The sequence below is a fragment of the Camelus bactrianus genome, chromosome 3, assembly GCF_048773025.1.
Source record: "Camelus bactrianus isolate YW-2024 breed Bactrian camel chromosome 3, ASM4877302v1, whole genome shotgun sequence".
Lineage (NCBI taxonomy): Eukaryota > Metazoa > Chordata > Mammalia > Artiodactyla > Camelidae > Camelus > Camelus bactrianus.
In genome coordinates this window covers 144,049,251-144,076,866 of record NC_133541.1, presented here as the reverse complement: position 1 = coordinate 144,076,866, position 27,616 = coordinate 144,049,251, and the positions used below count along the sequence as shown (strand labels likewise).

Below are 27,616 nucleotides of genomic sequence, written 5' to 3'. Positions count from 1 at the left end.
AACACCAACCAGTGCATAGTGCTTAAGACCATTTAAGATGAAATATATTCAAACCTAAAACTTTAGAATACTCAAAAGGCAGGATAATGGCTGCTTTTTCATTGCAAATACATTTTTTCTTCATAAGTGCAAAATACGAAAGTATTCAGCTAAATTTTGTATATCTTTATTCAAAAAGTGAAATTAGAATATAATCTCCTTATTTTTTTATATTAAGGCTATTTCCCATAAAAATTGGTATTTTTATCTGTAGGATCTTTATTGTCCATTCATTTGTTTTTTCTTTTGGTTTCTTTAACAGAGAGTGCATTCTTGTGTCTTTTTAGAGTTTTTAATTCTGCTAACTTATTCCAAGAGACTTTCTGACACTGATAGTAAATAAGGGGAGAGCCCTTATAGTAACTGTGCATCTTTTCATGTAGTCAGGATTTTTTTTTTTTTGGATAACATTTTTTTACAATTTCCACTTGGATCACAATATTATCCCATTATGACAACTCAATGAAAAATTGTAATCTGTTTACACCAAGACACTTATGTCAGCACAGTGTGCTTGCTGATATGATTTTACATTAGATTATAATATAATTATTTTATTTGATTTACATATATACTAATACACATTTTATATATGTACACACATATATGAATATCTACTAAATGCCATTAATTTGCATGGGGTGGTAGCTGATAACATGTGATCTTTCTGACCATTGGCTATTCTTATGTGTGTCTAACGTACTTCTTAGAACAGATACTAGAACATCACACCTCTCATTATACAGTATTTTAAAGGTTATATTTTACTTTACTTATTTTTAAACATTTTTATTGAGTAATAGTCATTTTACAATGTTATGACAAATTCCAGTGTAGAGCACAATTTTTCAGTTATACATGAACGTACATGTATTCATTGTCACTTTTTTTTTTTGCTGTGAGTTACCACAAGATCTTGCATATATTTAAGATTCCACACATGAGTGATCTCATATGGTATTCCTCTTTCTCTTTCTGTTCTGCTCCACCTAGAATAACATTCTCCAGGAGCATCCATGTCTCTGCAAATGGCGTTATGTTGTCAGTTTTTGTGGCTGAATAGTATCCCATCATATAAATATCCCACATCTTTATCCAGTCATCTGTTGATGGACATTTTAGGCTGTTTCCATGTCTTAGCTGTTGTAAACAGTGTAGAGAAATCAGCTGAAAACCTTATGGGGGTTCCCTTGTAACTCACTCTGTTTTTCTCTTGCTTCCTTTAGGATCATTTCTTTATCCTTGACTCTGGCTATCTTGATTAGGATGTGCCTTGGTGAGGGTCTGTTTGGGTTCTTCCTGTTTGGGACCCTCTGAGCCTCCTGTGCTTGGATATGATTCCTTCTTTAGGTTTGGGAAGTTTTCAGTCATGAGTCCTTCCCATACCTTTTCAATCCCCTTTGTTCTTTTTCCCCTTCTGGAACTCCTATTATGCATAGATTGGCACACTTTATATTACCCCATAGGTCCCATATATTGTTTTCATTGTTTTTTATTTGTTTTTCTCTCAGCTGTTCTGATTGGGTGCTTCCTGTTGTCCTGTCTTCTAGATCACATATTTGTTCTTCTGTATTTTCTAGTCTGCTTTGCACAGCCTTTAGGTCAGCTCTCATCTCAGCCAATGAGTTTACTAATTCTACTTGGTTCTTCTCTATAGTTTCTATTTCATTTTTGACATATTTTATATCCCTAAACCCTATTTCTTTTAGTTCCTTCAGTACTTTGATCACTCTTTTCTTGAAATCTTGATCTAGTAGGCCATCAATGTCTATTTCCTTGATCATGCTTTCAGGGGATTTCTCTTGATCTTTTAATTGGGAGTGGTTTCTCTACTTCTTCACATTGCTCATATCTCTCTGGCACCGTGGCTTAAGGAGTATCAGTTACCTACTTAACCTGGAGATGGTGTGCCCTTAATGATTTGATCGAGAGGTCTTTGTGTCTTCGCCCTGCTTCGCGAACTCAGCTTGCTGTTTCATAGGCCTTCTGTTGGCGCCCTCATCTGTGCTGCTCTCAGTGGCTGTTGGCTAGCAGATTGTGCCCCCTCCTAACACTAGGTCAGGAGCTGAGCTCTTACCCAGTGGGCGGGAAGGTCACTCCCCCTCCTGATGCCACAGTCAGATGCTGTGCTCAGGGGGAGGCAGGTGGGCAGATTACACCCCATCCCAGCACAGTGTTCAGGTGCTGTGCCCTCTCCTGGTGCTGGTCACTCCGCTGCTCTGTGCAGCTGCCTGCTCTGCCTCGGGTAGGCGGTCTGTAGGTGGGCTCGGGGAAGACCGCGGAACAGCCCCGCCTACGCTCTGTGCCAAATCTGAGCTCCTTGTTTCTCTTGGCAGCACAAGTTCTCTGAGGTGTCAGGGTAGAAAGATCCTCCCTGCCTCAGGCTATAAACAAGTCTCAGTCCTGCCTAGGAGGTTGTGGAGCCCCCACGTGCAGATTCAGGCCTCAGCCCTGCCCCCGCCCGGGCACTATGCACAGGAGGAGATGGTAGCTGTGGCTGAGCCCTGCCTCTCTTCTTGCGAGATGTGCCAGTAATGGCACAGGTCTGAGGAGACAAAGGCTAAAGCACCCCTCCCCCCAGGGCACATTCCTGTTTACAGTTTTGTTTACCTTCTGAGTTAAAATTTACCTGACAATGAGATGTATAAATTAGGCTTTTGAGGTTCATCCTTGTATCAGTAGTTGATTCTTTTTTATTGTTGAATAGTATTCCATTATTTGAATATACTATCATTTGTTTTACCCATCCTCCTACTAATAAATATTTAGGCTTTGGATATCTTTTTTTGCAAGCAAACATTTTTTTTAAAAAATGCAAATATAATATACATGCTTAAATGTGAACACATCTTAAGTATGCAGTTCAGTGATTTTTCACAAAGTAAATACATCTATGTAACCTTCATCCAGTCAAGAAACAGAACATTGCTGTTCCACTTTGGGTTTCTTCCCAGATACTACGGCACCCCTTTGATGGACTCACCATCCTAAATTCTGCCACCATGGATTGGCTTTTGTGCTTTTGAAATTTTTGGTCCCATACTTTCCACTCAAAATTATGTAAGATTCATCCACTAGTGTTTTCTGTAAACTAGTATATTTATTTTTATTGCTTTAAATTATACAACTTGTATGCATGTGCCACCACTTATGGTCATGTATTGTTGAAAAGTGTTTGGGTCATTTTCTATTTGGGGGTATAACAAATAGTGATTATGAGAATTTTCTGGATGTCCTTTGGTGCTCAGATGTAGAAGTTTCTGAAGGGTACACACATGGCCTACCCTTGGTAATAGGGTGTGGGTGTGTGTGTGTGTACACATATACACACACACATATACATATATAACTTTCATTCAAAAAGCCTATTTCCAAAGTATTTGTAAGAATTTATATTCCCACTGGCCATGTGTAAGAGTCCTCATTGCTTGTTGCCCTCACCAATGCTTCGTATCACTTAACAACTAACTATACTAGTGGATGTCTAATGGTGTTCCAATTGTGGGTTTAGTACGTATTTCCATTATTACTAAAGAGGTCAGCCCCTTTTCATAGCTTATGTGGATTTTTTTTTGTGTGTGAGAAGCACCTGTTCAATTTTTTTGCACATTTTAATATTAAGGTTCTGCCTTTTTCTCCACTGGTTTTTGTTCTTTATATGCCCTAGATACAAGTCTTTTGTTGGATATAGGTATAGCAAATATATTTTCCCACCGTGTGGCTTAGCTTTTCACTTTCTTAATGGTATCTCTTGATAAAAATAATTCTTAATTTTACTGAAGTCCAACTTAAAACTCTTCTTTTATGTTTAGTGCTGTGTCCTGTTTAAGAACTCTTTGCCACTTCAAAGTCATTAAAATATCTCCTACACTATTTTCTAGATGCTTTATTTTGGTGGGGGATTAGGTTATTTATTTTAATGGAGGTACTGGGAGTTGAACCCAAGACCTTATGCATGCTAAGCACACATTCCACCTGAGCTTTACCCTCCCCCAGATGCTTTGCTTTATGTTTCAAATTTATTAGATTTATAATCTATCTAAAATTACTGTTCATGTATGGTACAGGGTTTAATTCAATACTGTTCCATTGGTCTATATGTCTAACTTTAGGTAGTTATCACATAGACTTAATATTGTTTTATAATAAGTCCTTTAACATTGTTCTTTAATATCATCTTGGCTATTGGCTCTTCACGCTTCTCTATGTATTTAGAATCAGTTTGTCAAGTTCTACAAAAAAACAGTAACAACAATTAACTTTTGGGGATTTTGATGTGCATATATAAATCTTTGAAACAGTTGAAGGGGAACTGACATCTTTAAAATGTTGATCCCTCCAATCCATAAATTTGGATTATCTCCCCTATACTTATTTTTATCACTGCTGTAACAAATTATCACAAATTTTGCAGCTTAAAGCAACACAAACTTATTGTTTTATGGTTCTGTAGGTCGTCAGGAACAGGTATCACTTGGCTAAAAATCAAGATGTCAGCAGCACTATGCCCTTCTGTAGGTCAAAGAAAGAATGAATTTCCTTGTCTTTTTCAGCTTCTAGAGTTCACCCACACTTCTTTACCCATGGCCCTTCCTCTATCTTCAAAGCTAACAGCTTTACAGCTTTATAATCCCTCTTCCAAAGTCATATCTTTCTGACCACAGCTGGGAAAGATTTTCAATTTTTAAGGACTCCTGTTGTTAGACTAGGCCCATGTAGATAATCCAGGCTAATCTCCCTGTCTCAGAGTCCTTAACCTGATACATCTGCAAAATCCCCTTTGCCATGTAAAATAACATATTCACAGATTTCAGGATTAGAGCATGGATATAGGTAGGGGTCAGTGTGGTGCACTATTCTGTTTATCAAACTGTTTAACATTTGACACTTTATGACTAACGTACAAGATAGAAGACCCTGATCATGTTTAGAATGCTTCCTCTGCAAAATATTGGGCACTGAGTTTATTTGAAAGGACTGAAAATAATATTACCACAGGAATGGTTTCCTAATTCTACTGACATTTACTTACTTTATACTTAAATACCCAAAATGGTCAGCCAGGAGTGGGATCTTGGCAAATAAAATAAAAGTATAATTCAAGCTTTTATCACTGAATTTACTAGCTAATTCTATTTTAGAAACAGACAGAAAATAAAACAATTTAGAGTAAGTCTGCTTACTTATATATTAAGTGAACATAAAGTTTTAAAAGCATGTCTGAATATGGGATAAAGTGAGCATCATAAAATGTAATGTTAATATTTAGTACCTGCAAATCAAACTCCCAATTTATAAACAAGTTCATACTGTATAGCACAGGGAACTATATCCAATACTGTTTTGTAGTAACTTATGGTGAAAAAGAGTATGAAAATGAATATATGTATGTTCATGTATGAATGAAGCATTGTGCTGTACACCAGAAATTGACACAACAGTGTAAACTGACTACATATATATATATATTTGAAAGGACTATATATACCAAGAAAAAAATTAGATTGATAACCAACAAAAAATCTGTCAGTAATATAATGCTAGAGACACTGAGACACAAAAGAAAATCTCAGGCATACATTTGTTTATAGAGTCATAGAAAAAATAGTGCCTATGCAAGTCCCTAATAAGCATGAGAAAATAGGAAAGGCAATATAAAAGTTCAAAATGCTTTGCTATGTAAGAGCTGCAAGATGACTCAGACACAAACTTAAGTGGTCAAAATGTTTATATAATTAATGATAACTTAAAGTAATTGAGGACATCATTTTAAATGAGATTAAAATAGCTGCACCATTTTCATATTACTAAGCAAGTCATTTCTGTTTACAATAGGTTTATATTATTTTTATATGTATTTATGTTTTATAAAGACATCAACTTAGATCCTGGCTGATAACTGACAGTAGAGCAACTGATTGACTTAAATGGGTATCATAGGCTTATCAGATTTCATATGCTTTAAATATACATTAGTTATTAGCTGTCAGGAAGAGTTCAATTTTCATTTATTCTAACATAGCTGTGTCACAGGCAGGTTACTCTGTATTTACAATGGAGGATCTTGATAGATATAAAGATATCAAGTCTTATTGATCTTCATAGGGGTGCTTTTATAAGAAAAGGAGAATAAAATAAGAAAAATCTAAAATACTACTTTTTTTATAGTGTTCTAACAGTTTTATCTTTATTTTTATTTTTTTACTGAGTTATAGTCCGTTTACATTGTTGTGTCAATTTCCGGTGTACAGCACAATTTTTCAGTCCTTTATGAATATACGTATATTTGTTTTCATATTTTTTCACCATGAGCTACTACAAAATCTTGAATATATTTCCCTGTGCTATGCAGTATAAACTTGTTTCTATTCTATATATACTGTCAGTATTTACAAATCTTGAACTTCCAGTCTGTCCCTACTCACACCCTGTAAAATACTATTAAATCAACATATATTTATGAAGAACTATGACAAATGGGAAACTATAAGTTGTTTCTTTAAATTGGAGCAAAGAGAACTACTTTAACTGGGAAAATAGTTAAAATCTGGCAAGTTTTATGATTTCATGTTCACCCCTGACAGCTTTTCTTTCCTCCTTTCTCCTTCAATCTTTTTTGGGCCTTCTAAAGAATTAAATTAAAAAAAAGAAAAAAAAAGAAAGAAAGAAAGAAAAAAAAGAAAATTAAGAAACAGCTTTGCATCTAAAATAACCTCCTAACTGGAAAGATTGTATACTTTGTGAAAAATTTACAGCTCCCAATTTATGATCTATGTCTCTGTCCACACTGTGTTACTTGTTAGGAAGGGTCTTAAAAAAAAAAAAAAAGTAAAGAAAAATAGCAAATTATAATGGGTTTTACATTTTAAATTCTTTTCTATGTGTTTATAATCTGCTCTATCATGAGTTATTAAGATAAACATTATCAGCTTTACTCTACTTTCCTATCATGCACATTGTGACTCTGAGAAGCACTCACGCTCTAACTTACCATCTGCAGGTGGTGTACAGGTTAATGCAGTTCTTTTGACAATATATGGTTTTGTAGTCTAGTTGTCTAACTACTACATAATGGAAAAGATGTAGAACTACTGGTACCACTGCCCTCGGTCTCTGTCATTTACCTTAAACATACCTGGAAAAGTAGATTCAAAAACTCATTGGCAAGAACATTTTTCACACTCCAGATCTGATATTCTTCTAGAGTTAAGATGGCCATTCTGAAAGAGAAACAATATTTAAGAACATCTTAAATCTTCATTTTCTTATATTATTTGAATAAACTGTTTTATTAAACTTGCAATGGTCATTTGCCTGAAAGAAAACTAATGATTTAGTGTAGATGCTATGTGTTCATCTAAAAGTAGGCCAGCAAAAATAAGTTCAAAAATAACCAAACTCTGAAGTAATGAGTCATAACGTGGGCAATTTATCACCAAAAATCTTCCTCCAGTAAGACCTGGGAAATAACTCACAGTATCTTCTGGTTCAAGGTGAAGTTTACTAACAGAACCCACAAAAGGTTCTGGGTAGAGAAAAAGGATTATTTACTAACTTTGAAAGCATTTTTCCAAACTCTCTGGATTATGCCCTTTGACCCTAACAATTTTCTAAGATCTTCTTTAAAACATCTGGCATTATTAGACTTCTTAAGAGATTTAAAAGAACTAAATATATATAATAAATGAGTATCTATATTAACATTCCCTCAAAATAAAATTTAACATTACTTTCACAAGTTGAGTAAAGCAGTATTTTTTTTTTCGTGTCAAAGTGTACCAAAAATTACATTTATATACAGTAGACAGTATTTCTTGGGAGGCAAAAATATAACCAAATGCCTCTTACTTCATCTTTTGAACAATCACCTTAACAGTCCTAGATGAATAATAATGTTCTTAGCTTTTATTACTTAATTATATTTTTATTATTTAATGATTTATTATTTAATGATACTTAATATTATTTATTAATGATATTCATGTATTCATTCAATATATAATACCATTTATTATAAGAAAAGATTTTAAAGCACTGTGATGGTACTTATTGGCTTTCATGATGCAACTTCCATTAAAGTATATTAATACCAATGTAATGGTACAAAATAATGGGTAATATTGTCACAGTCTAGTCACCAGTGAATATGGGTAATAGGTTTGGTTGAAAGGTCCAAATTCTATTCTAAATTTTTACCATTTCATTATTATGGTTACACGGAGATGGAGCAGCTAAATGATCTTTTTTTTTAATGTTCAAAAGTACAGTCATAAGAAGAAACTCGGTCTTACACAAAAATAGACAGCAATGATAACCTCCATACTTATCAAACACCCAGAAAAAAGGCGATGGAAATTGTATCTCTACATAAGGTATTTCCTAAAAGAAACTTTCCTATGTTTCGGTTTTCATATATACCAAATAGAAATGGCTACCTTAGTTTTGGGCAGAAAAGTAAATGAAGATGGTTATCTGAATTGCCAAAGATCAAGCCCTGAAAAATTCATTTCTATTATTTATTTCTATTGAGTGTCAGTTAATAAGACTATGATGATTTCTTCTGGATTTGTGATTAAAAAAAATGTTACTTATTTTTCTAAGCCTGTATAAGAGCACTATGGTCTACATCCTACCATCTGCTACTTGGTACATGTCAACATTTGAATAGAAAGGGTCAAATTAGCTCATATGTGTCTCACATATATGGATTATCTTCAGTTTCACAGGGATACATAGACATTAAGGCAAACCTATTATAATATCTTTAATAAATGTTGTGAAACTAAAAAAATTCAAGGCTTTATTCTTTGTAAAGTACATGCTCGTTTCTGCTATTATACAATTATTCTGGCTGCTATTAAAGAACTTAGGACAGACCCTCACCAATATTATTGAAAAAAAATTTTTTTTTAAACAATATACACCACCCAGATTGAGATAAAAAATAATTTCCATCATCCCAGATATCCTATGGTCCTTCCCAGTTAAATCACCCATCTCCAAAATCACTATTGTAACACTTATTAACATTAGTTCTGTCTCTGTTCTAGAACTTCATATAAATTGAATTGTACAATGTGTTCTTTTATTCTGTGGCTTCTTTTGCTCAATATAAGTTTTGTCTTACCATAATGTATTAAAATGGGAGAAGTAAAGATTATAAACTACAGATGGCAAGAGCTGTCTCTACTTAATTTTTATAAAATGCCTAGCTTATAAAATATAATTTTTTTATGTAAATAACACTTAATGGAGTTGTTTAAAGGTGGAATGGGCTTTCCTTAGGGACAACTTGGAGGTATTGTAACGACAGGTCCAAATAAGCATTTAGCAGGGATGATGTAGAAGAGATTCAAGTATGTATACGTAAGGTATGTATAGCAATTCAGAATATAATGTATTTTTAGAAAAGAATAAATTAGTCTCTGCTAGACTCAACTTTGTGGTATCATGCGCATTCTATGTGTCTTCTACAATGTTGGATACATCCACGTGTAATTCCTTTAAAACCAGAAACCCAAATCAGTAGTTAGGAAGGAGAAGGTATCATTTTTATTAGCCAGTAGCTGAAGTATAAAGTATTTTCGGTCAAGGTTTTTCTTTTTTTTTTTTTTTTTTAATTACAGAAATAGATTGCTTGTTTACCTTAAAAATTTATGACAATTTTCCAGTGGTTTCAATTTTTTTTACATAATACATTCAGTTTATTAAATTTTCTAAGGCAAATTCTCTTCCCAATTTTGCATCTTTGGCTATGAATATTTTGAGTAGCATAATATAGAACCTAGAAGTAGTAAGAAATCTTTTTCTCAACCTCTTTTAAAAAATTCTTCACTCTATGTTCCTGTTGGAAGTTTACATGCAAGAAGATGTATGCAATCAGACTTTACCAGGATATCATCGGTGCAGTTGTCCTTCCAGACCTCTAAATGTGCAACCACGTGTCTCTCAGTTCAACCCTAGAAAGAACTCCGTCACCGTCAACATCAAATACCTTGAAGCAAACTAAAGAAAAGAAACTCTTATGGAGAGAAATTACTTTCATATTCTGAAGTATAATACATTTTATTACAAGCTGCCCTAGTAAAATTACTTAGTTCCTCAAACAACTACATTCTGGACTAAGTTCTTATTTGGAGGACACTGTGTCCTTAAAGTCCTTTGAACTTGTAGGAATTCCTGTACACTTCACAAGTCTCTCTCCTTATATCATTAGCCCGCTTAGAGAACTCTATCCTTCACCTAAATCTGAAGTTAAATTTCTTGCAAACTGAAAAAGGGCCAAGTTACTATACAATATCTCACAGATTTTGAGAAGGTAATTCAACCTTTTAAATTAATTTCTAATATTTAAAACTGATCACTTCAGAGTTGATTCTTACAATGCTGAAAATATTCCATCTACATTAAGAATCAACAAAAAGCTGGTACAGTAAGCCCCCTGTATCCATTGGTTCTGCATTCACAGGTATAAACAATAGATCAAAAAAATATGTATATATATATATAAAATATATATATATAACTTTCCCAGAAAGTTCTCAAAAGCAAAACTTGAATTTGCTATGCACTGACAACTATTTACATATCATTTACATTGTATTTACAAATAATTACATTATATTAGGTATTACAAGTAACCTAGAGATGATTTAAAGTATACAGGATGATGTTCATAAGTTATATGCAAATACTATGCCATTTTACATAAGGACTTGAGCATCCATGGATTTGGTATCTGAGGGGGTCTCAGAACCAATCCTCAGCAGATAATGAGAGATGACTGTATAAAGATTTTGCCTCTCCAATATAATTAATGTGCACCCAATATTTTTGCCTAAGAACAATTTCAAATCTTCAATGAAGTTTATATACAACAAGCTAAAAATCCGAAATATCAGCACTTTGCTAATTAACATCAATATCAGCAAAGTTGCTAGTTAGTCTAGTTGGTTAACTTCCACTAGTCCACTGGCAAAAAATAAATTAAAAAAATTTAAGACAATAATTAACCTCAATTGAGAAACAAAGACTTCAGCCTCTTTAATACCAGAACTTTAATGTGAACAAATAATCTATCACAAAGCCAGGTTAGAGTAATGGTATACTATCAGGGAAGATAAAAGAAATCTAAATTTTTAAGATTAAATAATTATCTACTTCACACACCCGTGTGTGTAATAATTATGTATTAATTATGCTATTAAATTAACTGAGTACATCACAGTACAACATTACTAAAGAATATTGAACTAATAAGTATCATACCCAAAATACGCAGTATTTGTGAAGCTGTATTTTAGAAATATGCAGAGATAATGACCCTAGTGAATATATAAGAATTAGGTTCCAATTAAATGTAAACTGCTGCATTTTCCTAACCAAATATGGTTAAGATTTATTAATGTAATATGCTTATAAATTACGCTATAATATTTTAGCTAGGTTTAAAAGATAAATTTAGTATTTAATAAAATTGTTTTATCATAAATTTAATTTTGGTAATAAAATATCAATATACACAGTGCTAGAAAATAAGTTGGAATTCAAGTTAAGCAAGACAAATTTTCTATATAGACTACCAGAAAATATTTTCTATATGCTTAACATTTTCAAACACATCATGAATGATGTAGTTCATTTACCATGAATTGTACATTCATCTGGAAAATCAACCATTATTAATAACAAAGATCTTAAATTACTCCACAGTAAAAAAGAACAGATGATTGAACCTTTACACTGACCTCAGTAAAACCTCAGCAAGAGACTGCTATTTGCCAAAGGGATGAAAATTCAAGCTTTAATCAGATGATTTTTTACATGAATGGATGCTAATTTTTTTCTCTGTATAGCTTCCAAATTTTGTGATGTTTAACACACTTACATTTCTGTCTTTCAGCCAGAGGTCCTCTGCAACAAGCTGATAACCCACAGGATATCTCCTTAAAATCTATGTGGCTGTCATGATTTTCACCAAAAGCGTTAAATAAACCTGTAAAATAGGAACACAGAATAAATCACAGCCAACAAACTTCCTGTTAATGACATGCTTATGAAAGGAGGCATGACTCGCATAAACTGACTTAGTTTTTAAAAGTTATCAGTAGTTTCCACTGTCTTAGGAAGTTTTTATTTCCCCCCTGGCATAATTATAACCAAAATTTAACTTCCTAGAAGAAAATACTATCATTTAGTGTTTGGTTTTGTCTGCCTACCTGTCTCTATCTTATATTAATTCCAAAAGTCTAAAGTGATTGTAGAATGTAAAAAATAAAAGTATATTTTAAAAATGTAACTGGAAAAAAGTCAGAGACCACAATTATCCTAATTTGGAAAGACTAAGAAGAAAAAGGAAAAAAGAAGAAGAAAAGTTGAACTCTATCAAAGATATACTGTGTTGTTATTAACAAGCTTCATACAGCTCCTTCATGAAGCAAAGAAAACTAACACACTATATTATAAGAGAAAGAAATTCTGTACTGCAGTCTTCATTGTACCACTTAATCTGTATACATAAATATATTAAATTTCAGAAATAAAGGGCAATTTATAATCTAATCCTGTGGATTTTAAACTTTTCATAAAAAATAAATGGAATCATTTTGTTTTCAAATGAAATGATTTCTCAATCTCTAATTCTAAAAAGGTAAAAACATAACTGCACTGCTGAAGTGGAAGCCCTGTCTGTTCTAGCTCCCCTAACAAGTATTTCTAAAACACACTAGAAACCTGAAGAATACAGACTATTTCAAGAATCTAATTCTGTGCCCTCAAAGAGCAGAAAATTGAAGCTAAGAAGTAGTTAAATGACTTGCTGAAAGTAAGAAGTTTTTTTTAAAAAGGTCTGAATCAGAAGCAGAACCCAAGCTTTCAGATTTCAAATACAGTTTTTGTGATTATCAGCCACAACTACTCCTTGTAAACCTCATTTAATATATATATATATATAGTAGTGAAAAGTTTAGAGCTAAGTGGGGACCTTAGAGATGGTCTAGTCCAGTGGTTTCTTAATTTTTTAAGGGTGGGGGAAGGATACAGCAGTGGAACCTTCTTCTATATAAAAGAAATACAATAGACATTACTCAGCTGAGGAAGAGGTGGGGTCATGTGTGGAAGCTAGAGCTTTGCCTATTCAGTGTCCACCACCCTGACCTTGCACCAGATGCTCAGGCACCGCACTGGAGCACAGTTTCATAATGATTTTCTTGGTCAAACCGATTTTATATATGAGAATATTCAGGTGCAGAAAGGTAAACCGACTTACACAAGGCTCCAAAGGTGGAACAAGGCTCACGTTTTTAGCAAAGAACATTTGTAGAAAATAGGATTCCCACCTTCACTCAGAGATGGACAAATTGGTGGTGAAGCCAATGGGCCAAATGTCTCTAAATCAAGTCATCCAGTTCAGGATTGAGCCCTCAGCAACCAATAGCATTTCTCCAGATGAATGATGTCTGATTCTTCCACTAACAAATCAAACAAGATTATAAAATCTCACTCTTCTCTTCTGGACAATTAATTAGTTCATCCTGATAATGTAAGTTCTAAAGATACATTTTAATTTCCCAGTTAAACTGTTAAAAAACTACCTAAAACAAAAACTCTGAAAGACAAATATATTGTATATAAAGTGGCATGAAAATTAAATTCAAATTAACATAAAAGAGGCTTTAAAATGGGAAAAAAAACTTGCAATTTCCCATTAAGCAGGCTGTTTAATTCCAACATGTAAAATAATAAACTAAGATATTTATTTTTTGCTTCCCACATTTTTATCTGTATTCACTTTGGTGATTTTAATCTCTATCTTGGATTTGAAAATTCCTGATCATAGTCTCTCCTGGCTACACAGGTAACACACTAATAGCAGGATCTATGTTTGAGTTATCCTGTCACTATGGTAACCATTTACACTTTTAATACTTATTAAATAAATTTACAAAGGGGATAGACCTAAGCTTCTCCTTCTTGGCCCTAAAATTCTTACTACCCCTCCTATAAAGGCAGGAGCCTCCTCTGTAGGACAGAGTGTAAATGTATCTCCTGAGAAGGATTCCCCAACAAGGGCTGTCTTTACAGCGTGCTTTTAGATAAGATGTTTTTATGGGACATTTCAATAAAAGGATCAAGGACCTAAGCTTCCCAGTATGGTGGGAGTTGTGATGGGCATGGGAGGATGCTCACTTGGGAGGATGAGATGTTAAAGACACTAACAGTGAAAAGGACAGGGCAAGATGAAGGGCGATTGGGAAACAGGACCACAGAGATGTGACATCTACTTCCCACTGTCATCTAAGTGATACCTACTTGAAAGAAATATTTTTACAGTTAAATTCTATAATGGGGGGTTATTTAAATGAAGCACACATATACTCAATGAGTAGATCACATAATTTTTAGAGATTCAGAGTGCATTAGCATTTTCAGAGTACTTTTTACATCAATAACTAGTATTTATAAATTCCTGTGCGCTAAATAATTATGTGGAATTATTTCCATTTTGCTTTTAGACTTACTACAGCTTAACCTATTCAATGCACTGATACAGAGTAATTTTTCTAATGAATAAAAATGATAATATACAACTTGTTAAAGATTCTTTAATTTCTCCATCACCAGATTTATGAACACTTAGGCCTATGGGTCAGGCCCCGTTTCTTGCCAGCTTTTTCACCAACACCTTACATTTAGGTTATATTGCATTACCCAGAGGTCGGGAAATGTTCTTTCACACATCCATGTCTTTATTAGGTCCTGTGTCTTCTGAGGAGAAACCTTCTCCCCACTTTCACATCCTTCCATTTTACAGCCTAACCACTAATCCTTCTGTGAACACCTTCTAGTGCTTTCCAACCTCACCAGCTACCCCAGGGTTTTAACTTCTCTCTTCCACAACTGTCCTCCACTGTATATAGTATCCAATATTCAAGTGAAGTATGAGTCCTCATTTACAGGTCTGTGGCCTCTCTAGATTATAAAGTATTTGGATTCAGAAACCTTGTGCTTTATCACTGTAGCTGCTAGAATTCATTTCATAGGACCTGATACATAGTAACCACACAATAAATACTTGCTGAATGAATGAATGAATGAATGAATGAATAGCCAAGGCAATCTTCACAGCCAAGGCTTCCCCATCCCAGCTCAGTATTCTTTCTGTTATATCAAAGAGACTCTGCCCCATGAAACAATAGACCCTGCACATTTTAACAAATGTATACAATTATTAGGAACTATTATTAGAACAGAGACTAGCACTACTGTTCTCATAGTTATGTCACATAAGTAGTGTATTAAAGCTCATTCTGATTTGTTATTTATACAAATCAGCTATGTCTGTCACCAGTTTAAATATTAGTAATTTAGAAAACAAAAGTTATTGATTTATCCACTCATCAAAAAACATTATGACAGATCTACTTACATACCTCTTTTGTCAGTTTATATACCAACTGGAAAAGAAGGGGTGTACAGTCAACTCTGAGAGTATAATTGCCTGCAAAATAAAATAGAGAGTATTTTAATACCTCCAAATGGACTTCAAACCTGTATTTAATTCTAACTTTATTTTCTAATTATAAACAAGATATAACATATTTCAAATTGAAGGCATCATTCCTGGAGAATTAAAAATAGGGTGGACCCTACAGATTATCATATTCAGTGAAGTATGTCAGATAGAGAAAGGCAAATATCAAATTATATCACTTATATGTGGAATGTAAACAAACAAAAAAATGATACAAATGAACTTATTTACAAACCAGAAATACATTCACGACATAGAAAAGAAACTATGGTTACCCAAGGGGAAAGGGGGAAGGGAAGAGAGATGTTAGGAGTTCAGGACTAACAGATATACACTATTATATATGAAACAGATAAACAACAAGGACCTACTGTATAGCACAGGGAATTATATTCAGTATCTTATAATAACCTATAATGGAAAAGAATCTAAAAACAATGTATATGTGTATGTATATGTATATGTATATGTATATAACTGTGTAACTTCACTGTACACCTGAAACTAATATTACAAATCAAATGTACTTCAGTAAAAACAAATAAATAAAATTTTAGAATAGATAGATAGGTAGGTAGATAAATAGACAGACAGACAGTCTGGCTAAAACTAAAACACAAGGTGGAAATAACTCTTCAGGAGCCAGAGAGGCTGCAGCACACACTCAGGATAGGAGACTGCAGAGGCAGACTCTGCTGCTAAGGCTGCAGCTCCTGCAGTAACAGTAAGGGCCATTGCTCATTATGGCAGCAGTACCTAGGGGTCTTTGGCAAAGGAAGTGGTAAGGCCATAATGTTCACGTTTTTATTCATTCATTCAATTCAATATCAAGACGTTAGACTAGAGCGTGTCAGTAACTAACATGTGTCCTGTGACACTTACCTAGAAATAACCATAACACGATGAAAGCCTACAGATGCACATGCCACATGTCAGGGTCAAAAGAAAGTCTGTAGTGGGTGCTTATTTCAGAGTTGTTCCAATACATACAGGAACTATTTCTGTATGAAATACTTTAGCCCAACTTTTAAAAATAGCTCCACAGGAAGAATGTCAAAAGTACTAAAGTTTTAAGTAGTAATCCAAGATAGGCCAATGGTAAATATACTAAAGAAATTAGGATCAATAGCTTAGTTATGAATCATATTGATTCATTTGAATCATAATAATGTTCTCTCTGGTAAAATGGAGAAATGGAGGTATTATTGAGGCATCTCATAGAAAGAGGATAATCCTAGTTTATGAGTTGGAGTTGACAGACTTAAATACTGGTATACTATTTAATGACAATCTGAAATAAAATTTACCTTCTGTGTATGAGTCTGCATTGATATATGCAACCTCTCTCTCCTGGAGTGTTTTCACATTCTCCTGTAGTTGAAGCAAAGCAGTCACTTAACTCACGGCATTTACAATTGTGGAAATACAAGCAAAACAAATTAATTCAGTAAAAGAGTGGTTTGCAGATACCATTATAAATCAAATGCCTATGCCTTTGACCATAATTTTAAGAAAATGCTATTAACTGCTTGATAATATTAATGCAATTAAAACAAGAAAGAAAAATATTAGTGATGCTGTAGCCACTTTTCATAGCAACAGCACGGAGACCCAGAGGAAAGCTGCCCCTGATCCCCTGCACCATAATATGAAGGGGGAAGGCTCAGAGATGCTCAGCCTCACCCTGGATCTACTGGAAGAGAACTGCTCAAAGTAAGGCCTGGAAATCTGTACTTTTAAAAGGTGTCCCTGGCAATCCTTACAGACATTAAAGTATGAGATCCCTTGACGTTGGGGATCCAAGTAACTTTACCATATTAAAAGTGAGGAAGTTGGAAATTTTATTTATCAAGAATTTTCTGAAAGAGAAGATATTGATGAAAAAGAAAAAGAAAGGAGGGGAGGATAGAGAAAAAACTAGAGGGAGAGAAGAGTGGCTATTAGGACAAAGACAAGACATTTCTCTCTCACACATACATGCACACACGCACACACATTCTAGAAAAATACAGCAGAAGAAGACTAATGCCATCACACACATGGGAATATGCAGAGAGAACTCTTTTCTTCTCTCTGTTTCTCTCTCTCTCTCTCTCTAGCTTGCTACCTTATAAGAGCAGTTACAGTAAAAACATTTAAAGCTGTGAGTGGTCATCCCACAAATGAGAATTCTCACCTCTGCACTTGGCCACACGGGATAGATGACAGCTGATTCTGCTGCAGAGTTTCCATTATGACAGAGCTACAGTAGAAATAAAAAAGATTCCTTAAATATATGTAAAGGTAAATGTGCTGCTGAATATGATCAAGAAGCTAGTAGAAAATGGGAAACAATATTCAAATTGTCTTTTAACTCACATGAATTTAAATTAATGTAAGGCATATTATCTTGTATCTTGGGTTTATTTTATCTGTATTCTAAGCTGCATAAATTATAAAAAGACACATGTATTTCTATATACATGTATTCACAAGAAATTACATATTGCTAAAAGTAAATGACCTTAATGAATAAGATCTGATTCATGTAAATAAGTGTATTATGAAATGCATGTTCATAACACCAACATAATAATAAGACTTTGCAATATACATGGAATCAAATGTGATACAAGTAACTGTGATTTTATTCCCATACTTATTTGATTCATATTATTATTTTAAAGTATGCAGAAATGAGTCAGAAGGAAAGCATTTTAAAAACCAGACACAATGATAAGAAACATATGACATTCTTCAAATCAATTCTATAAAATTTGGACTCATAAATGATGAACAAAACAGAGGATAGTCACAGGAAAGTGCTTTTTGGTGCACCTGCCTTTAAAAAAAACACACAAGCCTACCATGAACATGTAAGAACTTAGAGTTACTGGACAGAGAGCTTAAGGGAAGAAGATGAAAGAAGGGGGCCTATGAAAGACACTTTAAAATAAAGCATTAAGAGCCAGTGACAAATGAAAATTAATCATAATTGAATTAAAAATAAATCCTTGAAATTTTAGAGTAATTCAATTTACAAAATCATTGTATTATACTTCCCAATCAGGCACTTTTGTAAATGGTAAAATATACCTATGGTTACAATTTAGTACGGAATCCATAAAGGAGAGACTATAATCAGAGTATAGTCATCTTAAAAGAGCATGTTGTTTTCCTAGATAGAAGAAATCCAAGAAAACTGTAAAAACTTGAAAATTAATGCCAAGGATCTATATCAGATTTTCAATAAGCTAATTCACTTGTCAGAAGCAGCTTCCTAGGTTTGACTATTTTCTGAGCTTACAGATTTTACTTACTTATCACAAAACAAATACAAATAGAAACTAAAATATTTTAAAAATAATGAAAAACTTGGTTTATACTTAGTAATTAAGAGGTTGTTCTGTTTTACCAAACTGATGTAAAAGCAAAAGCAAACTCTATTTCTTAAATTTTCTTGAGTATTTATCCAAATTAAAACAATATCAGGTAATGGAACACATCTGTGATTACCCTGAGATACATGTTGACCAAGAAGATACGTTTTCTGTCTTAGTTACCTCAGCCCATTTGTGGAACCCAGAAGTCCAATTTTTTCTGCATCCCAGCTGGCAAAAATGGTAGTTCTTCTCGGTCTCCAGCCTGTAATCATTGTTAACATACATGGTTAGGTACATCTGCCTAAAAACAAAGGAAAATTCACTCAAGTCACTTTCTGTCATCACTTGCCAAGGAAACATTATTTACCTCTACTAATCAGTTTTCCAAAATTCTGGACAACTTCTTATAAATCAGCAGTTCCACTGGTTAGGTCAGTACCTCCAAATACCCAGAAGTCCTGATGATCTCCCAGAATAACACACCTGTTTGGAAAGGAAGGCATTCAAAAGAATGACAACTTAGAATGTATTATAAAGAGCAGTAATTCATGTTTTTAAATTAAACTTCCTCCTGCTTGAGTTTCCTCCATAGAAAACCATCAAGGTAGTGTCTCCTTTTAGAATTTACCTTTTTTCCCCACATTTAATTATATCACATCAACCAGGAAAAAAATATTAAGAGTTGATTAAAATTTATCTTCTCTTACTCCTGTAATCTTTGTAAAAACAAAATGTTTTAAGACATTTTAAAAAATCCACCAACTCACCAAGTTTCACAGATCCTCAGGTAGTTCTGATTACATCGTAAATGCTTGTGATTTTCTTGATGTTATGAACATGCATTTTAACCTTCCTAGAATTTCACAAAGGGAACAAATTACTTCACATAGAGCATTATGTCTAACAGGTTCCTTCCAATGTTTTATTCTAAGTCTCAGAAGTACAAAAAACTGTTTAATAGGATGATAAATTCCCATATGCCCACCATCTAAATTCAATCGTTAATACTGTTGAACTATTTGCAAGCGAGTTGCGCAAATCATGACAGTTCTCTCCTATGTGTTTAAGAATGCACCTTACGGTGAGATTAAAAAAAAAAAAATCAGTATTTTATATTTTTCCTCCCTCATAACTCTATTGTTGGTACTTATTTAAACTTCAAAATCATTATTCAACGTGAAAAAGAATCTTGTTCTTAGCAATTTAAAAAAAAAAATTGTGTATTTGTCCATTTAGAGCTCAAATCAATTAAAGGATATAAGCCCCAGGTGCTTTTTTTGATATTTTGACCAGGGAAAATTTGTTTCTGACTTTTCTCTTAAACTGTTACTGAAGCTACATACTGTTTTCCTTGTGTCTGTATGTGTCTGTTTATAAATCACATTTTTCATTGTGTACCTCTAGAGGGTATTAATACATGAGATAATAAAGTCTATGTTAAAGGAACTCAGTTCTAATTGAGTTAAATAAACACTTTTTAAAAAATTCTTATAAAATAAAACTGAACTTCTAATATCTTAAGAGTTTTGAAATTTTAAAACAAGCTTCTTACAGAACTTATAAAATACTTGCAGAATCCAAATTCACATTGCTAAGGCAAATCATTAACCAACAAGGCTCATTTAACCATTTTAGTTTAATAAAAACAGCTATCTCCTCTCTGATTCATCAGTGTGAAGTTTCCCTTTCCCTCTACATTTCAAGCCAGTCAAACTAAAGTTCTGATCATGCCATGCTGTTCCCCAACCCTGCACAAGCTGTCTTCTGCAGCTGGCGTTTACTGCCTGTCTTGATTCTGTGGAAATCTTAGTTTGTGTAAAATTAAGCTCAATGAGCACACGGTCCGTGGTCATGCCTCCTTAACACCAGTGCTGTCCGGGGTTAGTAACAGTAACGACTATGCTGGTAAGCGCACGGGGCCATGTAGCAGTTAAGCGTTCACCACTGTGACCATCTAACCCACCCCCACAGAAGTGACCAGTGAACTTCGCTCCTTCCCCTCTTCTCTCCTACTCCTTCCCTTAAGTTAACCTAGGGTTTTGCATGCATAGCGTTTTGACAGTTATCTGAAACACTGTTTTAAACCCTCAGTTGAAAAGGGAAGACAAAATGTTACACCTGGCCCGGAGAAGGAGAGGGGTGGGGAGTGGCCCAGAGGAAGCCGAACGGGACGCGCGGCCTCGGATCACAACACAGCCCGGTTCCTTCCCGAGTTTCGCAGCCGGGAAAGCAGAGGCCTGGGGCCCGGACCGCCTCGGGGCCTTCGGGGGAGGCCGAGGGAGGGACGGATACCCGCGCAGGGCTGGGGAGGGACCCGCAGTGACTCACCGTCTGTGCAGCGGCTCCTGACCCACGGTGGACGGGCGGCGGTGGCGGTTGAGGCTGCGGTGCCGGCTGAGGGGGCTGAGGCGGCGGCGGCGGCGGCGGCGGTACCGGCTGAGGGAGCTGAAGCGGCGGCGGCTGCGATGCCGGCTGAGGCGACGGCGGCTGCGGTGCCGGCTGAGGGGGCTGAGGCGGCGGCGGCGGCGGTGGTTGAGGCTGCGGTGCCGGCTGAGGCGGCGGCGGCGGCTGCGGTGCCGGCTGAGGGGGCTGAGGCGGCGGCGGCTGCGGTGCCGGCTGAGGGGGCTGAGGCGGCGGCGGTACCGGCTGAGGCGGCGGCGGCTGTGGTGCCGGCTGAGGGGGCTGAGGCGGCGGCGGCGGTGGTGGTTGAGGCTGCGGTGCCGGCTGAGGCGGCGGCGGCGGCGGCTGCGGTGCCGGCTGAGGGGGCTGAGGCGGCGGCGGCGGCGGCGGCGGTACCGGCTGAGGGGGCTGAGGCGGCGGCGGTACAGGCTGAGGGGGCTGAAGCGGCGGCGGCTGCGGTGCCGGCTGAGGCGACGGCGGCTGCGGTGCCGGCTGAGGGGGCTGAGGCGGCGGCGGCGGCGGTGGTTGAGGCTGCGGTGCCGGCTGAGGCGGCGGCGGCGGCGGCGGCTGCGGTGCCGGCTGAGGGGGCTGAGGCGGCGGCGGCGGCGGCGGTTGAGGCTGCGGTGCCGGCTGAGGGGGCTGAGGCGGCGGCGGCGGCGGCGGTTGAGGCTGCGGTGCCGGCTGAGGCGGCGGCGGCGGCGGCTGCGGTGCTGGCTGAGGGGGCTGAAGCGGCGGCGGTACCGGGTGAGGGGGCTGAAGCGGCGGCGGCTGCGGTGCCGGCTGAGGCGACGGCGGCTGCGGTGCTGGCTGAGGCGGCGGCGGCGGCGGCGGCTGCGGTGCCGGCTGAGGGGGCTGAGGCGGCGGCGGTACCGGCTGAGGCGGCGGCGGCTGCGGTGCCGGCTGAGGGGGCTGAGGCGGCGGCGGCGGTGGTGGTTGAGGCTGCAGTGCCGGCTGAGGCGGCGGCGGCGGCGGCTGCGGTGCCGGCTTAGGGGGCTGAGGCGGCGGCGGCGGCGGTGGCGGTACCGGCTGAGGGGGCTGAGGGGGCTGAAGCGGCGGCGGCTGCGGTGCCGGCTGAGGCGACGGCGGCTGCGGTGCCGGCTGAGGGGGCTGAGGCGGCGGCGGCGGCGGTGGTTGAGGCTGCGGTGCCGGCTGAGGCGGCGGCGGCGGCGGCGGCTGCGGTGCCGGCTGAGGGGGCTGAGGCGGCGGCGGCGACGGTTGAGGCTGCGGTGCCGTCTGAGGCGGCGGCGGCTGCGGTGCCAGCTGAGGGGGCTGAGGCGGCGGCGGTACCGGCTGAGGCGGCGGTGGCTGCGGTACCGGCTGAGGGGGCTGAAGCGGCGGCGGCTGCGGTGCCGGCTGAGGGGGCTGAGGCGGCGGCGGTACCGGCTGAGGGGGCTGAAGCGGCGGCGGCGGCGGTGCCGGCTGAGGCGACGGCGGCTGCGGTGCTGGCTGAGGGGGCTGAGGCGGCGGCGGTACCGGCTGAGGGGGCTGAAGCGGCGGCGGCGGCGGTACCGGGTGAGGCTGCGGCGGCTGCGGTGCCGGCTGAGGGGGCTGAGGCGGCGGCCGCTGGAAGGACTTGAGGGACTCGAAGGCCTTCGCCAGCTTTTCCAGGGTCGCCATGGCGGCCTCCCGCCCCGCGGGGACAGCCCACGGAGTCGCCAGGACGACTGGCGGCTCCGGTCAGCAGCGGTGGCAGTTAACGGGGCTCGAGGCCGCCAGCAGGTGCGGACCCCAAGCGCGCGGCCATCTTGGAGCCGTCCCGACAGCCCCCGCGGCCCTGCGTCCTGCCACGCTCCGCCGGTGGGGCGGGGCCGGGCCGCGGGATTGACAGCCGGAGGCAGCGGCCTCTGCCAATGGCTGCCGCGCCCGCCCCTTGGGCCCAAAGAGCCGCCACGGCTGCTGGAGTCACTTCTTCCCGGCGAGGGTCGAGGGGTACTGCAGGGAGATCGGGAGGGCGGTTCCGGGGCCGGGTTGCGTGGCACGGCGAGGAGGGTGGGGAGGGCGGGGTGACTTGTGATTGAGGGTCTCTCTCGGCGAGGGGCGTCCCCGGACGACGCCTAGCGGGTGGCGGGGAGGCGGGGCAGTGGGCTGGGAGCCCGAGACCCCCGCGGGGCGCTTGCCCACCCCGCGGCGCGGGCGGAGGGCCGGCTGGCCGGACAGCCTGCTGTAATATGCTGACTGTTATATATTTGGCCTTACCCTTGTTAGTTGCCTCAAATCACTCCTTGTTCACCTTCATGATCATTACCATAGATACACTTCTTACAATCCTCGTACTTACTATGTTCCCTCATGCTACAGGGCCATACACATGCTATTCTCACTCTCAGGAATAATCTTTTACACATCAATGCCCTACTCCCCTCAAGAGATTTGCCTATCTAATTCCAATCACTCTCAGTGCTCAGCTAATTTGTGAATTCATAAAGCCCATTACATTAACATAATTTCTTAACACCATGTCATTCTCCTTTATCACATTATTAAAGTATGCTTTATAATAACATAAAAACTCTTCCATGCATGAAGGTAGATATTAAACAATTAAGTTCACAGTATAAAGTTGTAAGTACATATACTGTATATTATGAAAAATGTTAAGGAATAACATACTATCGTTAAATTCATTCACAATTTTTCATAGAAATATGGAAATATTTATTCCAAGTTGGATCATCACTATATGTGTGTGTGTATATATGTATATATTTTTCATCCTTCATTCACATTATAAGTTCTGATAAAATATTGCCAACAATTAACTTTTATACCCCAAATTACCAATAAAGGAATAGGAAAGAAGGGAGAAAAGAAGAAAGGAAAGAAGGAAATTGAGGGGTTTTAGAACTCTTGAGATTGAGACATATTAGATAAAGACTCAGATCTGTACATTTATGTATGATAATTATTTTCCTAAAATTATATAAAAACATAAAGAAAACTGAAAGCTAAATATAAAATTATTTACAACCCAAATTTGAGGTTAATTTATATCTTCAATTGATATGCATTTTTTAAATTTAATATTACACTGTTCCATTGCTATAATATAATCAAATTCATAAACAGAAAACTATATATGATATATACATCCTCTCACCATTGATAACATCTCTGAAAGCATTTTTGAAGTAGAATACTTTATATTTAAAGTTTTTATCATTAGAAAGTCTTTGAATATTTTAACACTATTAGATTTAATTTGCTTCATCGTATTATTTTTTCCATTACATGAGAAATAATATCTTATATGGTTTTGATTCATTCTTTAAGTAATTTGTTAATATTGTATAATAAGTGAATTCATGGAATTAAGGAAAGAATTTATTTTAGGGCCTGATATGTAACAGTTTGACTACAAATCCTTCCTTCCTTCCTTCCCTCCTTTTTCTCTTTCACTCCCTCTCATCTTCCTCTCTCCCTCTCTTCCCTACTTTCTTCTTATTCCTTCCTGATTTTAATAATCAGATTTACTAGCTAGCAGGACCATTTTACTACCTCTGTAGATCTAGTCTCCCACAATTATAGCCATCTTATTCTACATTATATTAGTGTGATAAGCACACATATATATTACTTTTATCAAATATGTAACTTATAGTTTTGATTTTAAGTTAGTTAGCTATTTAATTCAGATTGTCCATCATTTCTTAGAAGTCATGGAGTATTCTTTCCAACACTTAAATGAGATATGTAACCAATGGAATTTTTTCAACAGAATAGTGAAACTGAATTTTAGCAGTGACATGCAATAGTTTTGTGGATATTTATTGATAGAATTTTGTAAGATCTCTTCTGTAATGTATACAGTATGTACATTTTTTCCACCTGTCAAAGAACTCCAGGCTTTGAAAAGAGAGGTTCTAATGGATCATGTGTTAAACTGCATTGGTTGATTGATCCTTATAAAAGCATGTTTAGTCATTGCTGTTTTTGGTAGTGGTTTTACCAAAAAAAAAAACTGACAAATTTAATTGTGATATTTAACAAATAATTCATAGATTATGTGTTATCACATAAAATAGAATGAATAATTGAATGCAAAAAATTCAACATGACTACTTCTACTCTATTGAAGTGTTCATATTGACAACTACCGTCTCCTTACACAATAGTTGCATTTAGTTAAATGTCTTGAAAAACATAATTTGGAAAACTCAAGGTCCTCGGGTGCCAGAACCTTTAATGTGCAATTCATTTTCACAATTTATGATTCTAAGAGAGTTGCTCCAAGTCAAGAAGAGGGAATCTGTTAATCAAAATTGGCAGAGAGGTACAGAGACGATTGCTTCCAGGTAGTTTTCTTTTTTCAAAGACACACAGGCATTGTGTGAACAAGACACTTCTGTTGTTTCTGTTTTAGAGTTAAGATTTTATTGCTGAATTCTGATCAAAATAATTTATACATTTTAAATTTGCACTGAATGAAGGGAAAATCTGCACAATATGGATCAGTTAGATTGAACTTTGTATTCTCTTTTGACAAGTGTGTGTCCCTATACTTTTGCATATAGATCAAAAACAATACTTCAAGGCATTCTCACCAACAGCAAGCAGATCTCCAATTTAGAGTGTCTTGTCTTGCTTTTAATTTGCATTTAGAGTGTACCTTATTCTACTTGGGAAGTTGTAGTCTCACTTCTGTAAGTGGAATAGTGAAGCTGTTTATATGTGAACTTGTTACATGTTGGTATTATTGTGTCTGTTGGGGGCTGGGAAATAAGTAAGCTTAATAAATTGATTCAATTTTGAGTGTGTTTGAATTTAATGAAACTTAAATTGTACTGATTGATTCTCAACACTTTAATTACAGGTTAATTTCAGATCACTGAATTGTTTTATTTACATCAGGGCATCACACATAGGATAGAATGATATGTTGTAATATTCTGGATGCAGTTATTTTGGTTTTCACACTAATTAAAAGTTTTACCTCCATCTCCACCAAGGACAAAGGGACAAGAATACAGTTGTTTAGAAAATGATACATTTGTAGGCCATCTGCTCTTTGCATAGAACTGCATGAGCATTTGCTTATAAAAAGGAATTACGCTCCTCTTTTTAGTGTGCAGATTAAAGACAAGCCAGGAGAGAAAATATTAATGGAGACAATGAGAGGGCAAAAGCAATATGATTTGTTAATTACTACAGGAATGTAAAATGCAGGTGGAAAGGTACATCAGTGAAGGTTAACCTAAATCTTGAATTGTGAAACAAGCTATAACCGTGTAATTAAGCTGAACTATTTACAATTGTTCAAATGCTTTGAATTTTTTAATCTCAAATCCTTTGCTCAGAATGTTCTTCCCTGTGTCCTATTAGCTTGTTATTTATTTTGAAGATTTTTCAGAATTGCTCCATATTATCCTTCTGTAACTCCTCTGAATTACCCTCAGTAGAATTAAATGTTTCCTCCATTGTGCTCCATTAGTAGCTAGTACATACCTTTATCATATAACTATTCAGATACTTGTATATCTCTTCAGCTTGACTTTAATCGCCTAGAAGTCAAAGCTTTGTTCTATTTTTTCTGTATCTCCATTTCCTAGTGCATGCTCCCAGATTTTATTCCTCTTCTCAAACCTTACTATTGAATCTATACTGGAAGTATCTTCTCTAGACACTCTTTGGGGAACCTGTTTTTATGACTTATAATTGCAGCCCAAGATATCTCTCATTATACCTCTAACTTCAATCTGATCACCTCCTCTGAAGTTTGACCTATACTCAGCTTTCCACCTGACATCTCTGCTTTAGTGCCAGAAAGGGTGTCTCTAACACATTTTGCAAACTCATCTCACTCCTTCCATAAACTATGTCCCCTATTTTGCTGCTTAAGCTCAGATTTTAGGGGCCATCCTTGATATTTCTGTATTCCTTAGTCCTCACATACAAAAAATCACCAATTCCTGATAATTATATTTCCAAAAAACACCTTCTTGATCTTCAGCATCAGGGCCACCACCCAGCATCTTCTAATATCTTTCTCTCCTTTTATTCACTGAATTTCAGTTGCACTGGACTCTGGTGTACTGAAGACTGTGACTTTTACCCATCTCAGTACTTAAATGTAATGATATTCTATCAGAAAAACATGAATTTGAATTCTTGGGCATGGCTATTTCCTTCTCTTCACTCAGCTCTCAGGTTGATTTACTTCTTTAAGGACAATATTGGGCTGCATATTCTATACAAGAATCTGCTACCCAGATTGTTTTCTTACAAAGCACTTGTCTCTTAGTACGTAAAATGTCATTATTTTGTATTCATGTCTGCCTTTATTATA

The 27,616-nt window shown here is 37.5% G+C and overlaps 1 protein-coding gene across 1 annotated transcript; it reads right to left on the bottom strand.

The window, feature by feature from the left end:
• Positions 1-150: 150 nt before the first annotated feature.
• LOC141577252 (uncharacterized) lies at positions 151-27,076 on the bottom strand. The gene is made up of 11 exons (XM_074361412.1): positions 27,021-27,076; positions 21,262-23,340; positions 19,301-19,786; positions 19,114-19,195; positions 17,748-17,813; positions 16,879-16,942; positions 15,471-15,538; positions 13,377-13,508; positions 11,927-12,034; positions 9,930-10,044; positions 151-7,259 (listed from the first exon to the last, which is right to left on the bottom strand). Exons 1-3 carry the CDS (start codon positions 27,074-27,076, stop codon positions 19,717-19,719), a joined length of 2,205 nt encoding a protein of 734 aa, XP_074217513.1. The 3' UTR covers positions 151-7,259; positions 9,930-10,044; positions 11,927-12,034; positions 13,377-13,508; positions 15,471-15,538; positions 16,879-16,942; positions 17,748-17,813; positions 19,114-19,195; positions 19,301-19,716.
• Between the last annotated feature and the right edge of the window lie 540 nt (positions 27,077-27,616).